Raw genomic sequence first — 20,638 nt, forward strand, 5'->3', positions numbered from 1 at the left:
GTGTCTGGATGAAGACCAGTCGCACCGTTTCTTCAGGATAAGATGGATCCGGAGAGAGTGTGATCTGGATGCTTGTGCCAAAAACCCTTTAAATATATAGCTTTACTAAGTCGCAGATGCTCTGCTGGCTTTGACAAACTTGCACAGCCCTCCCTAATAACTTTCCCTTCCCGGCCAGACCTGTTCGGAGTGATTCCCAAAGATTACACGTGTGTCCGATCAGCTTTTCCTGCTCAGGATGATGAATGTGTTGAAGAACGCCTGATGTGCTTTACGCAAACGGACGCGTGTTTATTTGTGACAGAGACGGGGTTTCGCTCTGCTGTCTCTCTACCTCATTCGCCCTCGTACGGGTTTGTGCAGTTCCTTGATTTATACTATTGTTTTGATATTAACACTGAACGTGTTTGCCGTATATAATCCAAAGAGTCCAAAAGTCCAGTGAAAATGGGAACACTTTACATCAAGGTTCAGTAAGTTAACATAAACTGACAGTGAACAATACTTCTACAGCATCTTAATGTTAATATCTGGTAACATTAGTGAACTAACACACAAACAATAACTACTTTCCATTAAGAAAGATGTATAAATGCTTTTCAAAATAATATTAGCTAATGCAACTAATGTGAACAAATGAGATTGAGTTTTAATTTGTTAACATTAGCTAACTAAACATGACCTAACAATACGTCTACAGGATTTATTAATCTTAGTTAATATTCATCTGCATTTATTAATACATTTTTAAGATCAAAAGTTAATAAGCTGCAAGAATATATTGCTCATTGTTAGGTAATGCATTAACTGATGTTAACAAATGAGACCTAATTGTAAAGTGTACAAGTTTCTCATTCTTTTCTAGTTAATTATGAGAAATTCTGTACAAACGAGTGTTTCACACGTCTCGAATTTCATTGCTTATTTTACCCGAAAATAATCTGAAATATTTTTTCCTTTTACTTAAAAAAATCCTAAAACTTTCTTGCAAAAAAAAAGTTGCATTGTTTAGCGATGTGATCTTTTAAAACCTCACCCTACATATTTATTTTTGACTTGAAGATACAAAAAGGAATATGAACGAGGTGTCTCAGGTTATGAATGCTGCTTTATACGTCGAGGAGTCTAGATGCGGATCCTCAGACGAGTGAACCGTTTACCTCAGTTTATTTAATTCAGTTCATCACTCTTGTGTTGTATACCTCCTGTTCACTGTCGTGTAGCGCAAACGAGATCAGCTTTTCCGATATTTTAAGGTTTTAAGCATGTTCGTTGAGTTAGCTGTGATATTGCGCACAGTTTGGCGTTGTGGAGGATTCGGTTTTGATTCATTTTGGTTGTTCACATAAATTAGCTCTTGCGTCTTTAAAGGAATATTCTGGGTTCAGTCGAATGAAACCGTATTGACGGCATTTGATTACAGCAGAATATAATGCTGCGTTCACGCCATGTCTTAATTACCGCAGGTCTCCCGTCTTTTTGCAACCTTTTTTCCTTTTTCCCAGGTCGCACTGATGCCCTCAACCACGTTCCCCAACTCAACATCAAACGGTAAACAAACCGGAATGAAGTGAAAATTCAGCACAGAATTCTCTGTTATAAACAAATAACACTGACGTGGAAACCAGGAGAAACACTGTGCCATGAGCGAACAAGTTATAGAAAGCTTTACAATTCACAAATCACCAACATTCACCACGGATTTACTGTAGTAACACCAACTGTAACCATGGTATTGTGGCAGAAATAGTCAGATGCTTTTACATTATCCATGTCAGGGTTCGTACAACCCTTTGAGAGTGAAATGAACGCTTTACGTTTGCCAAACGAGATCAGCTTTTCCGATATCTTAAGTTTTTAAGCATGTTCGTTGAGTTAACTGTGATATTGTGCGCAGTTTGCGTTGTGGAGGATTCGGTTTTGATTCATTTTGACTTTTCAAGGACTTTCAAGTGCTTCTCACAACTTTTTTCAGAACTTAAAAGCTCTAAATATTACCCAATATTAATGTGATGAACAAAAACATTATTTGTTCATCCTTCAAAGATTGTCACCATTTGTAAAACTAAAAAGTTTCAAGATGTGGGAAAACTAACACTTGGTGGCAAACTAAAACTTTTATTTAAGATAAAAAGACATGAAATTACTGCTATAACCAGTAGATGGCAGCAGAGGAGCACATCTTGTCTTAGCCATTTCCACTCACAAATATATCTACATTTTCAATGTTTTGCTTTTAAATTTGTATTTAGACATTATGAAATCATTATGAAATCATCAAGAATTAAATTATCAAAGTTTGGCACCTTTTGTAACCTACTGAAATATGAAGCGGAAAAGTCACGGCCACGTGGTGAAAGTTGTAGCTCTCAGAATATGTACACGTTGTTTTACACGTTTTACAAACAAATGACGGCTTTTCAGAATCATTACAGTAATGACGACATGGCGTGAACCCAACTTGAGTTCAATCTGTCCCTCAGATTGTTCGTTTACGGTAAGCAACCGAGTTATAATAGTCATTTTGTGCTGTATTTCAAATCATCAGATGCTGTTTTTGTTGGTTTTATACGAGTTGAAATTTTCAAGCTTGTTTTTGTACCTTTTTTTCTGCAAGAGTGATAAAATAACCCAAAAAAGGTGATGTCGGTTCACCAAACTAAAAGCTTTATAAGACGTCGACGGCCTTATGATGGGAGGATCGTTTGCAATATGAAAGATGTCTGATCCAAAGAGTGAAATGGAGAGATTATACAGAGCTGTTACCTCCAAAGATAGAAACTATATATTTCTGTATATTTGAAAGTGCCGAAAGTAATGCATTTCAGCTTTACGTTAATTTTCTCACGCTAGTTCCAGCGCTCAGATTTTTGCGCTGTATTTTTCTTTAGGCCGCCATTTTAGATGGTAGTGACGCGGCGGGTGTGACGCACGCTAGAATCCAAAGAGTTGTTTGCCTCTTTCACTGGGTTGAGTTTACGATTTCAACATCGAGTATGATTGGGATTGTGTGATTTTAGAGTGTTTGTATGAAGTGTGGCTGAACTACATTTGCAGTATTTACTGTTGTGCGAACGATATTTTATAACGTGACTTGGGAAAATATAATCATAGAGTTTTGAAACAACCCTTTAGATCGAGGTGACACAAAATCATCATTTCAGAAAGCAAATTAAATCTATACCAAAGATTGATACGGTCGCCCCTGTGTAGACTTGACTAGACTTTTGCTTTTGTAAAGTTGCATAATGTTTTGACTACGATCACACATCTTTAAACCTTCAGAAACCCTGTTTTAAACCCTTTTTAGCGTATTGAACATGTGCCGTGCCAAACCAACCTCAAACAATGTGAATTTACTCCTGAATGTAAAAAACTACCACAAAAACTTTGAATTAGGGCTGTAAATGCTTAAATATGCTCTGTATTTTTTCCAGTGTTTTTATTTTATTTTATTGTTCTTATGACTGATTTTGAACTTGTAATTTGTGTTTATAATGTTTTGCTTGTTCATCTTGAAGGATTTTGCTCATTGAATGTCCCTGACCAGCCAAAGAAATGTGTTTTATACTCTGAGTCAGGAACTTTAATGGACTTTTAGTTTGATGTTATCATGATTTGCCTGTTGATTTATTATAATTTGTATTATGATTATTTAAGCCCTTCATGTTGAGCATGTTGTACCAGTTTGATTCCATTACATGCCAAAAAAGTGGTCAGAACAATGCACGTTATAATAAAATATTTCTCAAAAATAACTGTTTGGCTCATTCATTTTCCTTTTAGTTGGTTAGTAATCACCCTCTTTTTAATGTCACGCTTTTTGTAAATAAGTTTAATGCCAGTGATGTTTAGTTTGAATAGTAGGCTATTATTATATTACACTTGACTGCATTAAAATATTAGATTTTTCAAAAATAGGACTACGGTAAAGAAATGATGGGAGAAACGAAGCTTTTCGAAACTATGAATCAATTGAACCGAGTCGCAAAATGATTCACTCGAAACACCGCACGCTGGCGACCCCTGCTGGTCAGAAGAGTAATGCAATGAAAACTCATGCCAAACATTTTACAAACCAATTACAAATGCTTCATTGAAAGTGTATTAACAAATAATCTATTACCATTAAATATGAAGTGTCTGTATAATATGTGTTATTTAATTAATTAAATTGTAAGGCTTGTCTTAGTCCTATAAATGTATCCTTCAAAATGTCTACAAATGTGTGTGTATATATATATATATATATATATATATATATATATATATATATATATATATATATATATAATATGGCGAAACATTGGAATTTTGAAACGTTTCGAAACCGTTCATCGCTACTGAAAATAACCCAATTCATTACGATTTTACACAAAACCACTTAAAATTAAGCAATTAAAACAATTTGGATATAAAGTATCTCTCTGTCTGTCTAAAATTGGAATAATTCAAACAGAAGTAAAATAATCACAATAATTTCGTTCAGTGTAATCCATCTGAACTTGAAAACTTAAGTTTAGTTGCTGCCTCAAATGTTTTTAAATGTATAATCAAATATTTTGTCTGGTTGAATCTCGTACATTACTTTAAAAAAATAAAGTTGTTGAAAGGGTCAAATTATTTCGATGAGTTAAACTGACAGGAAAACATACGTCGCCATGATTTATTACTCATATATTGATATGATATTGTACAGTGTGAATGTGAGGTAATGCCACTCCAGGCCTCTCAGTGGCGCTAGAGCCTGTGGCCTGCGCGATGACGTCATGCACCGGAAGCGGAAGGAAAGCGTCCTCTTCTCCGCCTGTGTTCGCAGCGCTGCGACACATGTGCGAATTTAATAATAATAACTGATCAAAATGCGTATCGAGAAGTGTTATTTCTGCTCGGCCCCGGTTTACCCGGGACACGGGATGATGTTTGTGCGCAACGACTGTAAGGTAAACACTCGATCGATGGTTATTACTGGTGTGTGTGTGTTTATATCAGACGGACGATGAGTGTCATATCAACGATACGTTTAACACTGATGCTTCATATTGTTTATTATTAACGAATTAAATGTGAATTAGGTGTTTTTGTACGAGTTCACATATTCATGTGTGTGTTTATGAACGATTGTACGTGTCGACACTCGACAGTAACATTTCAATATCATAACACACATAACGGAAACATGGGAGAATCATATTTCGCATAATTTATAAAATATGTTTACGTAATGGATAACAATTTAACTTAATCAGTAATTTAATAAAATATACATTTATACAATTTTATTTAATTGTATAATATTTACACTACCAGTCAAAAGTTTGGGATCGGTAATATTTTTAATGTTTTTATAAGAAGTCTCTCCTGCTATTTATGAACTTTATATTCATCAAAGAATCCTGAAATGAAAATGGTAAATAACTGTTTTCAACACTGATAATAATCATAAATGTTTATTGATCATCAAATCAGCATATTAGAGTGATTTGTGAAGGATCATGTGACACTGAAGACTGGAGTAATGATGCTGAACATTCAGCTTTGATCACAGGAATAAATTACACTTTACTGTATATTCACATAGAAAACAGCTGATTTACAGTAGAATAATATTTCACAATATTATTTGTAAAATGTCACTTTTTTTTAATCAAATAAATGCAGCTTTGGTGAACAGAAGAGACTTCTTTTAAAAACATTACAAATGTGACTGGTAGTGTATATTGTACTATACTTTGTAATATATTATCACATGATAATATGATGTCCAGAATAAGCCTCTGGTAGTTCTCACACGTTCTCAGTCTGTTTATTCATTTATTTGGATCCCCATTAGCTTCCACAATGTGGTTGCTAGTCTTCCTGGGGCCCATAAAAGTACTAAAACATGTGTACAGTTAAAATACATAAATATAACAAACATATAACATAATCACTTGTACACATTTATCCACATATACACATTCAGCACATACAGCATTTGAAAATGTCAGTACCTATAACAGTCACAAATTAACTGATGTAATACTATTAATCGTCATCTGTTTTAGAGTCTTCTTAAAATGACATATGTTGGATATATGCCTTGTTCTTAAGTCCAATTTATTCCAAGCAGATGACGATCTAACTAAAACTGTTCTTGTCATACAATCGGACCTTGCAGATGGAACCACTAACACACCTGAGCTCACCTGACGCGTGACATGTCCGTGACAATACCCACTAAAAACCAATTTATCATGTTTTTAAATAGAGCATTGTGCATATAACAGAGAAGACTTATATTAAGTTTGTGTTTACCAGTGTGAGTCCTGACAGGTGTGTGTTGATCAGTGTGAGTCCTGACAGGTGTGTGTTGATCAGTGTGAGTGTTGATCAGTGTGAGTCCTGACAGGTTTGTGGTCTTGAAGTCTTTCAGGTTCTGCAGATCTAAATGCCACAGAAACTTCAAGAAGAAGCGAAACCCGAGAAAGACCAGATGGACCAAAGCGTTCAGGAAATCAGCGGGCAAAGAGCTGACGCTGGTGAGTGACGCCACACATCTGCACCTGTTAAACAGCGGTCATGTGAGCGATGAGGTTCTGGAGGCTGCGACCCTTCAGCCGTGACTGATCGCGATACACCACTCGCCTCGAGTACCTCACTGCTCTTAGACAACGGTTACCACACACTACAGATATTAAGGCGAGACACTACAGGTGGATAGGGTAAAAAAAATGTAACTAGTAGCAGATATCACCGTGAACCTTTCCCAGTTGATTACCTACATTAAGATGAGAAAAAAATGTATTACAAGTTTTCTGTAGTTTAATGTTTAAATATGCAAATTAGGCCGTATCTAATTAAATATGCGCTAATTTGCATATATAAAAAAAAACAACAACGAAATCTGAGTATTGGATAAAGCCAGGTTAAAAATTATTTTTTCATTGTGTTCACATATTAGATGGGGAAAAATTACCGAGGGATTTATGGATATCTACTTTTGTTATCCTGTAAATCAGAATATACTGTCAATAGCCTTAAAAAAATGATTTTCGCCATGTTTTTTGGAATAAAATGTTATATAAATCAGGCTAGGAATAATATATTTACAAATCCCTCAGTAAATGTCTTCATAATATAACTAGGTACAAGACTGGGAAGTGTGGTGTATATAGGTGCTACTGAAGTGGAGATTTCGGAGAGAAAGGTCATTTTGAGAAAACGGGCTTTAAAGATTTATCATCAGCCAATGAGATTGCGCATTCATTACTTTCACGATTGGTTGCTGATAAAAAGGAAATGACCATATTTGGATCCGACAGCGTTGTACAGGAGAGAGAGCTTTCCAGCGGTGTGTGTGATGACAGGGTGACGGCAGAGATCGCGGATCAGCATGATGATTAAGAACGACAACTTTTGTTGAATTTATGAGAAATCTACAGACGCAAACAGACAAAGTGTGTAAAATAAAGACCTAAATGTGTATTTCTGACTTTTTTCACCACAAGTCTGAAAGAAGACGTTATTGAAGACAAATATCCTAAAATCTCAAAATTGACCTGCCGTGTCTCGCCTTAAGTCGACATTTGGTCTCTCGATATCTTCTACCTGAAGACAGAAGCACATACTCAGCATGACCAGAATCACGGACTGGAACTAACCGTTTATAAACTCTGATTAATGCTGGTGATTGTGTTTGACAGGATAACGCGCTGGAGTTCGAGAAGCGCAGGAATATTCCCGTCAAATACAACAGAGAGCTGTGGAGCAAGACGAGTGAGTGCGACGGCTTTACTGTGGTGTTACTGAGGTGAAACTGACCCACTCTTAATCTGAACCGTGTGTTTGTGTTGAACAGTGGCGGCGATGAAGAAGGTCGAGGTCATCAAGACCAAGCGTCAGGCTCGCTTTATCATCAACAGGTGAGCTCATCATATTAGCATCTGTGTTTTTCTGAAATTTAGGGGCAATATTTTTACGCACATTTGGGGATATTGCATAAAAACATGCAGAGATGCACTTAAATTCTAATCATGTGCATAAATCACTTATTCGCTCAGTTGTTTCATCCGATTAGAGGACAGAAACTGCGACGGAAACACATTTACTGAATAAATCCCTCAAACATCATGTGACTTTGCCTCAGAGGCTGTGATTGGATAGCTGGAGTAACCAGCGGACCAATGGCATCGCATCATCTCTAATGTTGGTTTGGTGGCTCTGAAACGCCGGAATTTATTATTTTTTTGGTTACGCAACCACCATACAATGAAAAAAAATAAAATAAATTTTAATCCTCAAAAAGCCTAAACACAATCAAGCCGTTTGGATTTTCTGAGCACTTTGATGTCATAATGCTCATGCTCCGCCCACGACCGCTGACGGACTGTCCCGTATTAGCATATATCCCATATAAAAGGTTGGTTAAAATTCCTCAATGGTTGTGTAAAACAACACCCTTTTACCTCCTCAAAAACAGCTCTTCACAGCGACCCGTTTCAGGGCATGTCTCTTTAAATGATAATGAGGTGCAATTAACATTTAAAGAGACATGCACCTCATTATCATTTAAAGAAACATGCACCTCATTATCATTTAAAGAGACATGCACCGAAACGGGTTGCTGTGAAGAGCTGTTTTTTTTTGCCACACACTGCGTCCACACATTTATATGCAAACACCGCATGTAAAAGTGAATTTTGCATCCGACGACCCTTTAAGGGCACTGCACTTTTTCAGGGCATTTTTAAGACAGTCTTGCGCAGTTTCTTCCTGTCGCGCGCTCTCAAGTGGCCGAGACCACAAGTGTGTGTATTTGGACAAGGCAAAAGTGTGTGATCAGAATGATTCGGTGTAATTCCCTCCAGAAGCGTCTCACACGAGTGTGTTCCCGAACGCCAGAGAACACGACAGCGTTTACTGTGTTTGACAGTAATTTGATTCCTCCATAAACATGTCCATATTTGCGCAGGTTGAAGAAAGGCAAAGAGCTGGAGAAGGCGGCCGATATCAGCGAAGTCAAGAAGAACATCCACCTCATCAAAGCTCCACACGCAGGTAACACACACACACACACACACACACACACACACACACTGCACACACACACACTGTTTCAAACAGAGATCACAATTTTCACGATTCTGATCAGACAGCTAAACAACATAGCATCATTTACTAGAGGTTTTGACAAGATGTTGCAGTGTACTTAATGTTAATTACTGAATGAATGATTGAAGGACTCGCTTATAAACTTAGGGATGCACCGATATTACAATGTTGGCCGATACCGATAACTGTTTATATTTGATAACCGATATATCGGTCGATAAATCTAAATCCAAAGTTTAATATAATTTTTGAGAGCCTGATTACAAAAACAGAAGTCTCATTATTAAAAGCCACGTCTCAAACACACGATTATGATGTTCTCATGATAATGTTATGTAGCCGATATCACACACTCGAGCTGCACATGTTGCACTGAACTGTGTTTTCCTTCCTGACCATTCCTTTCCAAACCATCATGTTGAACAGTGTGAATCTGAAGCGTCTCAGCTGAAGGAAATAATCCATTATTAATCAGCTTTAATATATCAGACACATCGAGCCGATAAGGTGGCCGATATATCGTGCATCCTTATCATAAATACTTTACTTGTTTTATTACTGGATGAAAGAATTACTGTTGTACTGGATCTGCATTTTTGAGTGAATCTCGAGGGAATGATTCAATGACAAATACATTTAACAGTCACATGTCGCCACCTACTGGTGTAACCATGTAATTGGTGCGATCGTGTCACAGCGGTGACTTACTTTTTTTGATCTCTACTGTAGACATCAGTGTTTATATCCGAACTATAGCCTTTCATCCCAGTACTTCTGAGATTATTTGAACGATTGTAAGACAGAACTAATGATTCTGTGTGGTTGAAGAGACTTTCAGCCGTTTCACACCTTCACATGACAGCGGCTCTCTCTGGATCAGAACACGTCTGGATGTTTGAATGAAAGGTTTAATAGACCGAGCCGAATCTGACTTTTAGGATTGAGATCGTGTGGGTGTTTGAATGGAGATCCCCGTCTTTTAAAGATGAATTGTGCAGCTCAACGTCTGTTAAATGTCACATCCGCCATCTCTCCTCAGGTCAAGCCAAACAGCTGGAGGACAAGATGGTCCAGAAACTGGCAGAAGACGTGCACATGGATGAGTGACACGAAGAACACTTCACATCTGGACTTGCAGAATCTTTCTGCTGCAATATTGAGAATCCTGATCTACATAAACATGAATATTCATCAGCATCCAGGCGGAGGCGACGGGACTTATTTGCATGTTCCTTCTGGAAAAATCCTTCCTTTTGCTCTAGTGGCTGAAGATTGTTTTGGACATGAAGTTTTGTGTGTCGTAACTGATCATCAACACTTCAACTCGATGGAATTTGTGCAAAATCTAAATTCCAATAAAAAAAAAATTCAAATACATTTATTTTTCATGTCTATAGTTGCCACTTCATATATATATATGAAGTTTAATAGAGTGAAATCAACAGGAACATCTTTTTTTGCATAGCAAAGGTAAAAGCAAATTTTGCAGTTTCATAAAATGGTTCATATTTCCAGTTACTGAATAAATGTCAATATGTGAGAATGTAGAAATGAGTGTTTATATTCAGTCTGACACCTGAGATCAAGAACGGGAAGCAGAACCGGATGCAGAAAGTCATATATAAAGTTTAATAAAGTGAAATCAACAGGAACATAATTTTTTTTTTGCATAGTTTAACAGTTTAACAAACTCCAAAACAAAGGAAAAAGCAAATTTAGCAGCTTCATAAAATAGTCCATATTTCCAGTTACTAAATAAATATCAATATGTGCGAATGTAGAAATGAAATTCTGAGATTGTTCATTCGGACACCTGAGATCAAGAAAAGGAAGCGGCATAATTTACAGATGATTTAAATGATACACATTATGAAACACTTTACACACACTCAATGTAAATTAAGGCTTCACATCACACATTACACAGTTATTGTTGCAAATTCAATAAAGCATATATTATAAAAAAAGTTTTGAAAAATTTAAATTATGAACCATAATTTACCGATGGCTGCTCGCATCAGACTAGCAGCCAAACAAAACAAAAAAAGTACCTTTTTAATTATAAAATTATTACACCCCTCTAAGCACTATTTCTATTCTGGAACTTAAGTTTAGTGCAACTTAATTACGCTAACACACATTGCACAGTTATTGTTGCAAATTCAATAAAGCACAGATTATAAAAAAAACATTTTGAAAAATGAAAATGATATGAACCATAATTTATGAACCGCTTGCATCAGCTACACAAAAATAAAAAAACAATATTTAATTTTTTTACTTTTCATTATAAAATTATTGCACCCTCTAAAGCACTATTTCTATTCCGGAACTGTTAAGTTTAGTGCAACTTAATTCCATTACCACACATGCAGTATTTTCAGCCAGTGAAGGAGTAAAGCACCAATAAAGCACCGATTATAAAAATTTCTCAATGGCTGCTTGCATCAGATGAGCAGCAAAAAAAAAAATAATAATATATATATATATATAATTATCAAATTATTGCTCTACTAAGGCACTGTATTGTGAGTAGAGTGAACGTTTAATACGGTAACCGTTGCATCATCACAGGGCTGTGTTGTGCTTCCTCAAGAGGTTGTGGCAGGATTTCCACACGCGAGAGAGCTAATATAATATATTAACTAACGTTAACTTATGAGCCGTAATTTATGGAGATGATTTGCCATACCTTTTCGTTATAAAATTAATGCACTCCACTGAACAAAAAATTGTTGTTTCAACTTAAAGTCAGTGTTTGTGCCGCCTTCATTTTAAGTTTAATCAACTGGAAATGTGAAGTTGTACTAAGTGACAACTTGGATATTTGAGTTGACTAAACTTAAAGTTTTCATGCTGCCTTCAATTTTTAAGTTGAAACAACACTTTTATTGTACAGTGCATTTCTGTTCTGGAACTGTCAAGTTTAGTGCACCGTTAAAACGGTAACCGTTGCATCATCGCGATAGAGCTAATATGAATATATAAACGGTAACCGTTGCATCATCGCGGTAGAGCTAGTAAACGTGTTGCATCATGTCAGTGTGGTGGTGTGCTTCCTCACGAGGCTCGGGCTGGGGTCCCACACGCGGTACAGCTCCTGCAGGGTCCGGGCGTCCTCCGAGGCGTCGTGCGCGCCGTACGGCTCCCGCAGGAACTGCTGGACGAGGAAGGGCTGGGAGTATTTCTGCAGCTGGAACATGTCTCTGCTCAGCGGCAGTGTGTCCACACACCCCGACACCACACGCCTGAACTCCTCCAGCAGGACGAACTCCTCCAGGACCCTCCGCAGGATCGGCCAGTCGAAGCGCCTGCTGTTGTGGCCCACCAGGAACGGCCCGTTGAAGGTCGTGAGGAACGAGATGAAGTCGGTGAGGGCGCGCTTGTGTGGGACGGTGGGAACGGGACGCCGGTTGAAGAGCAGGGATTGGCCGGAGACCGTGAGACCCGTGACCCGGGACGCCCCGTCAGTGATGCTGCAGCGGGGCAGGAGGTACGCGTTAAACGTCTGGTTCCCGCTGATGGCCGACAGCTGCACGATGTCACACGCAGACGTGTCTGAGGACGGGGGAAACACGGCTCAGCCAATATGACATTAATATTATACTCATACATTTTTTTTAAAAAAGGTGTTTTAAACATATTTTGCACTGATAGTTAACCAATTAATTTTCTTTAGGCATTAGCGGATGGCATTTTGATATATTTTATATATATTTTATACTTATTAATTTTTTTTTCTTTTTTTTTTTTACAGTATTTTACTGTAGAATTACATGCATTGTGCTTTTAAAAATATTTTTCACTTATACTGATAGTTAACCAATTAATTTTCTTTAGGCATTAGTGGATGGCATTTTGATATATTTTATACTTATTTTTTTTTTACAGTATTTTACTGTAGAATTACATGCATTGTGCTTTTAAAAATATTTTTCACTTATACTGATAGTTAACCAATTAATTTTCTTTAGGCATTATGGGATGGCATTTTGATATATTTTATATATATTTTATTTTATTTTTTAAGTAATATTTTACTGTAGAATTACGAGCTTTTAAAAATATGTTTCAGTTATCGTTAACCAATTAATTTTCATTAGGCATTAGGCTATGGGATGGCATTTTGATATATTTTATACTTTTTTTATAATATGTTACTGTAGAATTACATGCATTGTGCTTTTAAAATTATTTTTCATTTATACTGTATTTAACCAATTAAATTTAGCGGATGGCATTTTCATATACAAGTTTTTTTATACTTTTTATTTACATTTTTATTTTTTACTGTAGAATTAGATGCATTGTGTTTTTAAAGATAATATTTTTCCACTTATAGTTATAATGGGTGACTGTTTTTCATATTTTAAACTAATTAGAAACGTATTAGCAGAGCACATATTGGGGAAAACCAATTGTTTAGTCAATACTTTAACAATGTTAACTTTTTTTCTTCATTTTTTTTTTTCATTTGTAATGAAAACTATCTACCTACACATTCACAAACTAGCCTATATCTACAACACGCCACAGTTGTAATATCAAACTTTAGGAAAAAAAAACCTATTCCATTCTATTATATTATCTATTATAAATTCTACAAGTTAGTCAACATTTACCACAATAAATACAATAGAATTTGATAAGTAAAGGTGGTCATGAGTTTAAAAAGCTTTCTAATTTATGTGCAGGATGATGTTTTCTCTCTGTCTTGTTTAGTTTATGTGGTTGTTTTAGATGATGTTTGACATTCTCCATTGTGTTTTAAAGCAGCAAATTCTCGATAGATTTCAAACCAGTTGCACACTGTATCATCGTCGTCGCGATAGGAATGGCTTGCGCAAATCTCATCCCACTTTTGTAGCGCTAGTGAGTGTAGTATATATTCGTACGGGAACTTTGTGCTTATAAATGTGATAAAAGCATTAAACGTACGATGCATATAATTAAGCAATGTCCTGATTCTATGTTCCCATTAACCATGTACACATCCCCCCCACAGACTGTTCATTATATAAAGCTTAACAGATTATTGATGTTATCACATGATGAAAATGACACTAGTGTAGTCTAAAAATGGCAAACAAACTTCACATGATCCTGTAAAAGCTGTATTAGTGTGTGTTATATACCCAGTCCAGTGGTTTCCAGGTCAAAAAACACCGGCGTCTCTGTATCGACTATCATGGCTTTATCTGTCGAAACAAACCAGTACAGCTCATTATGATTTATTAGTGTTGCTAAAGTTACATCCTGTGTCACTGCTGTTCTTTGGTTAGCAGTGAATCTGGGTGACACAAACAACAGCCCTTCTAACCCTTTATCATACAACAGAGCTTCAGTTTGCAACATATTGAACACATATTAAAGGAGAACACACGCGAACTCACCGCTCGGGCTCGCGCTCCACCGGAACAACCTCAGCAGGGCTCGCGTGACCGCGCTTATGAAGCTCACGACCAGATCGATCAGCGACAGTCTGGGTTTATTTCCCGCGGATTCCACGCGTTTAGACTCTTTCATTTTGTCGTCTCGAATCGGTTTCGTTTCTCCTGAATCTCCTCAGCGATCACATTCGCTTTGATTATGAACACTGATGACGGATCCATGAGCAATGCGCGCTCCGCCCTCACGAGGACAGCAATGACCGCAAACGCCATGGCAACTGAAGTTTGTTTGTTTGTTTGTTTCCACAGTTGTGATTAAGTTTCTGCTATGTTTGTTACCACAGTTATTACCGCGTTTTCATAAAAAACAAACTTGTATAAACGAGACCACATACACGCACTGTGATTTTACTGTAGTAAAACTATTTCTATTATAATAAACCTAAATTAATCTGACCATTTTAATGTGTAAGCGGCTAGGGCGGTGCCAGAACATTATTTTGAGTCATAATTTCAATCGAGGAAAAACTGGTACTTATTATAAAAATAAATAATTTTATAAGAGCGTGTGTTCTCCTTTATATTAAAAGTAAAACTTGAAAATTCACAGTTAAATCTGCCCAGCAACAGAGACGCGCACTTCTGACGCGTGACTTGAGTCCTTCTAGTGACCGTGAAATATCGATATCGTGAAAAATAAGTTGGAAAAAACATCTGTAAACGTAATAGGCAGCATCTACTTTAACTTGTTTCTATAGATCTTTTTTATTGTATTTTATAAGGAACTGTCTGGAAATAACATAAAAGCTACAGAAATGCAGGGTAAGGCAAGCCAGTTCAGAATGGACCATTTACTTGAAATTGCAAAACATAGTTAAAGTGATTAAAATAATTAACAAATGATGACCATGACACGAGTCATGGCATCTTTAGTTCATTTTACAGATTACAGAAAGGCGCGTCCATTCACTTTAAACATTTGTTTCGACAATTATAAATTATATAATTGTTAAATAATGTCAAATTATAATTATAAATTAAATATTATATAACGTTAATTGCTAAATACTAACAGAAATATATTATCCACTCTTCATACCTATTATTAAATAACGTTACATTCTCTACCAGGACAAATAAGGAAAAGATATGCCAGGTTTCTTTTTTATTTTTATTTTAATTTTTTTTAATAAGACAATGATTATGTTCATTTTTCTTTTTACATCCTTACACATTGATTTGCACAATAAAGAAATATTACACAAATTGCACCGTTTACAACTGCGCTCACGAGAGCACAAACACAAAATCCAAAAGCACAAATAATTTGTTTAGACTTACTCTGTCCATCAAAACACACAGCGCAGGTTCATTCAACATAAAATAAGATATTACATCCCTCAAATGACATCCCGTGTTTTCAAACATACAGAAACATACTCAAGTGCGTGATCGCAAACGCTTCTAGCTACGCAGGGTCACGTGTCTCTGCGAATAGCGCGCGCTTAGAGATAATTAGCATAATAACGGTTTCAGGGACAGTTTGAAGAGAAGTAAGTTAATGTTAGACTGTCAACATGTTTATAGCTAGCTAGCTAAATCCGGTTTAACGACAGACATCTGAAGGTAAGTACTAAAGCCACACAGTTAATATATGTTAAATATGTACGGAACTGCATTCGGGTTTGCGTATTTGCATAGAGTATGTTTCTGGCCTTAAACATGATCTTAAATACATAAGCTGTAAAAGAGAAACTTTGACAATAGTGTAGCATGCTACAGTGAGTACATTCACTTACGCAGGACGCAACAAACCACCGCTTCCTTCTTACCGCCTGTTTTTGAGCATTAGTGGACTTAAGGTTCAGATAGTACCCAAGTATACTTATCGAAACATTAAAACATAGCTTAAGTCTTTCGTGACATTGCACCATGGTGATGGTTTCTTGCAATAGGCTATGATATGACATAAATATAGACATAGATATATGTAACTGCACATCAAAAAGGAGTAAACAGCTTCTGGAGACACATTCCCTGCACACAAACAGCAATGTTCACTGTGTAAACTTACTATAGTTTATATTAAAGCTTCGAGCTTTATGCTGTTATGTGTCCTTGTTTTCTATGAACTTTACTGCTATAAATGGGCATCTTAATGTCAGATTAAAGGGTAAAAAACACAGCAGAGGACCCTGTTTTAGATGCACGTGTGATAAATTAGCCCTAAATCAAAAGTACACTGCAAAAAATGCTTTTCTTACTTAGTATTTTTGCATTGTTTCCAGTCCAAATATCGAAAAAGTCTTAAATCAAGATGCATTTCAAAATGCAAAATTTGCTTAAAACAAGAAAAATGACCTGCCAATGGGGCCAGAAAAATAATCTTAATTCAAGCAGAAACCATATTATTTTTCTGACCCCATTGGACGATACATTTTCTTGTTTTAAGCAAAAACTATTTTTCCCCTAGAAAACAAGACATAATATCTATGGTAAATGCATCTTGATGTGACTGGAAACAAGGCTAAAATACTGAGTAAGAAAAGCATTTTTTGCAGTGTAAAAGTTGAACCAAAAAGGACGTTTGTGGCCAAGAGAACTAAATATGTGACTCCGGATGGCACAGTGGAACATTACACCAAAAAATATATTTATATACTTAAATTTCACAATAAAATATCAGCATGTATAAAACACAATATACTTTAAAAAAGCAATTTTACAAAAAAAATTCAAGTCCTGATTTTGGTACACTGATGGAAAAACCCCACGAAACAAACAACAGTGATTAAAACTACAGCAAAGAATCATGGTACAAACACACTTGACTTTTCATCCTTTTGATTTTCCATCTGAAGGGAAAACGTGTTTCTGGAACCAAAAAACAAGAAGAAAAAAGCAAAACCGTGGGTGAATCTCACTAGTGTACACGTCCGGGTCCAATTTCACCCCAGAATCAAAACCATTTTGCATAAAGAAAATCTAGATTATTTGCTTTATGCAAAAAAAAAACCAATAACATTAAAAATCTGTTTAGGGAAGAAATAAGACCTGGACCTCGTGCGTTTTCGTCAGACTCACCCATAAGAAACTCAACATACAGAGACGGACACCAGATTCACACAAGTTTTCCATCTGCAACACAAAAAGACGTTATTTTTTCACACGGGTCAACCAGCAGCACAGGGATTTCAGCTATTTACACCATTCATTCGACCCTTATCAATAATATAATATTATTTTACATATTTAGCACTTTATCAAAGGTTTTAATCATAGAGTGAAAACAATGGTAGCAATACGGCATGCAGTCAGTTGAAGTCATGTGACCTCTCATTGGCTCAGTTCTGTAAACATGAAAATGGACATCACAGGTTGATTAAAAATCGCTCTTTCCCAGTTCAACTATTCTTAGAATCTGTTGTGAAGAACGGACCGGTCCAGCAGGTCCACTTTACAGTCAGTAGGTCGTAGATATGGGTGCGTTCATCTTCTCGTTCAATTTTTACACCGTACTTTTTGCTCATAGTTTCGTTCATTAACAGGACTGTGCAGTGAAAGGCTGTGATGGTTGATCTCCAAGCTTTTCTCTTTCGCGTCAAATGTTATTCAGACTTTTAGTTTCCAGCTAGTGTTGGACACCATCACGATCACACCATGAACTCATTACTCCCGTACAGCACTAAAGGCTGAGAAGAACCAAATTCGTGCTCTCGTCTGCGAACGCCTCCTTCCTCGCGGGACTTTGGCGGGCAGCTCCGGTTCCCTCGGGGTCGCGGACGGGTTTTCTCGGAGCTGGAGGCACATCGGGTGGTCAGGGAAGCCTGTTCCAAGCCCTCCTGGTCGGGGAGAATGTGCAAATCCCCACCGGAAGAGGCGGAGGAAAACAGAGGCCCGGAAGAGGAGGAACGGAGCCGATATTGAGGCGTCTCGGAGGAGAGCGAGGCTACGGCCGAGTCCACAGAGTCCAGGGATTCGGGCTGACGCCGTAAACCACGTCTGCTTTTAGACTCGGACTTCCTCCAGCGCGTTGTCGACACCGTGCCGGTGATTCTTTCTAAAAAGCAGACGTTTGACACTACAAATCACGTGCAAAACCGTTCACGGAAAAATTACAATTCTGTCATCATTTACTCGCCTCTCAAATGAAGATTTCTTAAAGGTTTCTGTCCCTCCGTTTAACCCTTGTGCGACCTTGTGGACGTTTTTGTCTTTTCAGGTTTTTTCTGCCTGTGTTAATGCCAACTGGATACATTTTGGCACAGGTGTGTATTTTTAGTTTATTTTTCTTTCTTTATTAAATATATTTTGCACTACCAACACAAAATAGTTCCTCTCAGGACCTTCAGGACAAAAATGTCCCCATTGAAACCCTTTAAAACTGCAATTTTGAATCCCAGGTTTAAACACGTTTCATAAAATAAATATTTTATATAAAATAATGTTCATAAATAATTTTCATAAACTTAAACCTCTATTACTTTTTTATTGGCTTTACTTTTACTTTTTTTTTTTTACTTCAACAATAATCTGCCACGGGTCTTCTTTAAAATGAGACCAAACTTAAATCTGTGCTCAGAAGCTTCACATTTTTATAATATATGGCATTTTTGTCCACTATAGACCTTTGTGTTACGCACAGGAGTTAAAGTCCAGGTAACCAAATCTTAGAAGATCCAAAAAGGTCATAAATGCGTCGTTAAATAAATCTGCATGAATCGAGACGTTTAATCCAAGTCTTGTGAGGAGATAGAATTGCTTTATATGATGAACAGATTTAATTTAGGCATTTAATACTCGCATATAAACACACACATAGAGCACATCATATAATCATGTTAACAAACAAGTATGAGCTCATTGTTTCTGCATTAAATTATTACATTGTTTAAATTAATACATTTTTAGCTAACTGTGATTTTATATATGTACATTTCTGAAATACATAACTTAGTTTCCTCATAACAGATCACTGTAAATTGTAATGTGGATTTTCTGTAAAGCTGCTTTGAAATGATGTGTATTGTGAAATGCGCTATACAAATAAATGCGAATTGAATTAAATTGAATTGAATCATATCATTGGTTAGATGTGAATAAAAGGCAAAAATAAATCTGTTCATCATATAATATAAAGCGATAGTATCTCTATACAAGACTTGATTCAAATGGATTAATTTTACATTGACTTTATGTCCTTTTTGGATCTTCTAAGTTCTGGTTTTGTACAGAAGCATCTCAGGTTGTGTTTCAAAGATCAACCAAAGTCTTATGGGTTTGGAACGACATGAGAGAGAGTAAATGATGACAGAACTCTTTAAAACTACCACAGAACAGCGCCGTTACCCCATTGATCGGACATGGCACCTTCCGACTCCATGAGGTTTTCCGAGCTGTCTGCTGTCCCGATAGACGCTTCCGACTCCAGCATCTCATCATCAGATGCTCTGGGATCCAAAGCCAACATCTCATAGGTCAGTTCTTCCCTAAAATGAGTGAAAAACAGGTGTGAATGAAAATAATAAATCCGCTCCACCACCCTCCTGAACTTTTGATGTCTTGTCTTGTTGTGTTTTTATGTGGGGCGTTTGGTTAATGTTTCGTGTCTGATCATGTGATTCCCTGTGTTAGTCATGTGATTGTGTCATGTTGTCATTGGTTCATTGTGCACAGGTGTCCCTTGTCTTGTCATTAGTCGTGTGTATTTAAGCCCTTCAAGTATTGTTTAAGTAACCACTGTTGTTCATGCCACGTCATGCCTTTGTTTTACGTTTGATATCTCAAAATAAAGAAAGTCATATATTTGAATGATATTCTTACAGTGGTTTAATATTTCAAGTGATCTCTCCTATCCAGTCATAACCTGTTCTCATTCACTGTTCAGTTCCAAACTGTGACTGGGTTTAACTTGAGAAAAAATAAATAAAAAAAATGGGTCAAACTTTATATCAGGTGGTCTTACCTACTACGTACTTATCCATTTGATACTATATACTTATGTTCATGCATGTTTGTGCATTGTAATTACATTTAAAGTACTTGTATTTGTAGTTACACTGTTAATTTGACCCCTAACTTTAAGATTTATAATCCTAACCCGACCTTTACTCCTCAACCCAACCATACCTCAAACTCATAAGGAATAAATGTGG

The 20,638-nt window shown here is 36.6% G+C and overlaps 3 protein-coding genes across 8 annotated transcripts in view; 1 reads left to right on the forward strand and 2 right to left on the reverse strand.

Annotated features, from left to right (window-relative positions):
• The first annotated feature begins 4,753 nt into the window (after positions 1-4,753).
• Positions 4,754-10,470, forward strand: rsl24d1 (ribosomal L24 domain containing 1). The gene is made up of 6 exons (XM_084397982.1): positions 4,754-4,943; positions 6,408-6,521; positions 7,686-7,758; positions 7,841-7,904; positions 8,954-9,039; positions 10,133-10,470. Exons 1-6 carry the CDS (start codon positions 4,863-4,865, stop codon positions 10,198-10,200), a joined length of 486 nt encoding a protein of 161 aa, XP_084254108.1. The 5' UTR covers positions 4,754-4,862; the 3' UTR covers positions 10,201-10,470.
• Positions 10,471-10,628: 158 nt separating this feature from the next.
• Positions 10,629-14,691, reverse strand: plex9.1 (PML-like exon 9.1). The gene is made up of 3 exons (XM_084397981.1): positions 14,487-14,691; positions 14,229-14,291; positions 10,629-12,651 (listed from the first exon to the last, which is right to left on the reverse strand). Exons 1-3 carry the CDS (start codon positions 14,617-14,619, stop codon positions 12,128-12,130), a joined length of 720 nt encoding a protein of 239 aa, XP_084254107.1. The 5' UTR covers positions 14,620-14,691; the 3' UTR covers positions 10,629-12,127.
• Positions 14,692-15,639: 948 nt separating this feature from the next.
• Positions 15,640-20,638, reverse strand: part of myo9ab (myosin IXAb) — a 100,136-nt gene continuing 95,137 nt past the window's right edge. For 4 of the 6 annotated variants that reach the window (XM_084396819.1, XM_084396818.1, XM_084396815.1 and 1 more), the window contains 2 exons: positions 19,833-19,972; positions 15,640-18,564 (listed from right to left, as the gene is read on the reverse strand). In XM_084396819.1, coding sequence (XP_084252945.1) covers positions 18,137-18,564; positions 19,833-19,972 — 568 coding nt within the window. In that variant the 3' untranslated portion in view covers positions 15,640-18,136. The remainder of the gene's footprint in view (positions 18,565-19,832; positions 19,973-20,638) is intronic. The other 2 variants (XM_084396816.1, XM_084396820.1) reach the window with 1 other exon arrangement.

Source organism: Rutilus rutilus, assembly GCF_951802725.1.
Source record: "Rutilus rutilus genome assembly, chromosome: 23".
NCBI lineage: Eukaryota > Metazoa > Chordata > Actinopteri > Cypriniformes > Leuciscidae > Rutilus > Rutilus rutilus.

Coding starts and splice junctions, on each gene's coding strand:
- rsl24d1 (XM_084397982.1), top strand. CDS start 4,863: ATGCGTATCGAGAAGTGTTATTTCTGCTCGGCCCCGGTTTACCCGGGA. Junction 7,905..8,953: donor GCTCGCTTTATCATCAACAG/GTGAGCTCATCA, acceptor ATATTTGCGCAG/GTTGAAGAAAGGCAAAGAGC. Junction 9,040..10,132: donor CATCAAAGCTCCACACGCAG/GTAACACACACA, acceptor ATCTCTCCTCAG/GTCAAGCCAAACAGCTGGAG.
- plex9.1 (XM_084397981.1), bottom strand. CDS start 14,619: ATGAAAGAGTCTAAACGCGTGGAATCCGCGGGAAATAAACCCAGACTG. Junction 14,292..14,486: donor GTGGAGCGCGAGCCCGAGCG/GTGAGTTCGCGT, acceptor TTGTTTCGACAG/ATAAAGCCATGATAGTCGAT. Junction 12,652..14,228: donor CCTGGAAACCACTGGACTGG/GTATATAACACA, acceptor CCCCGTCCTCAG/ACACGTCTGCGTGTGACATC.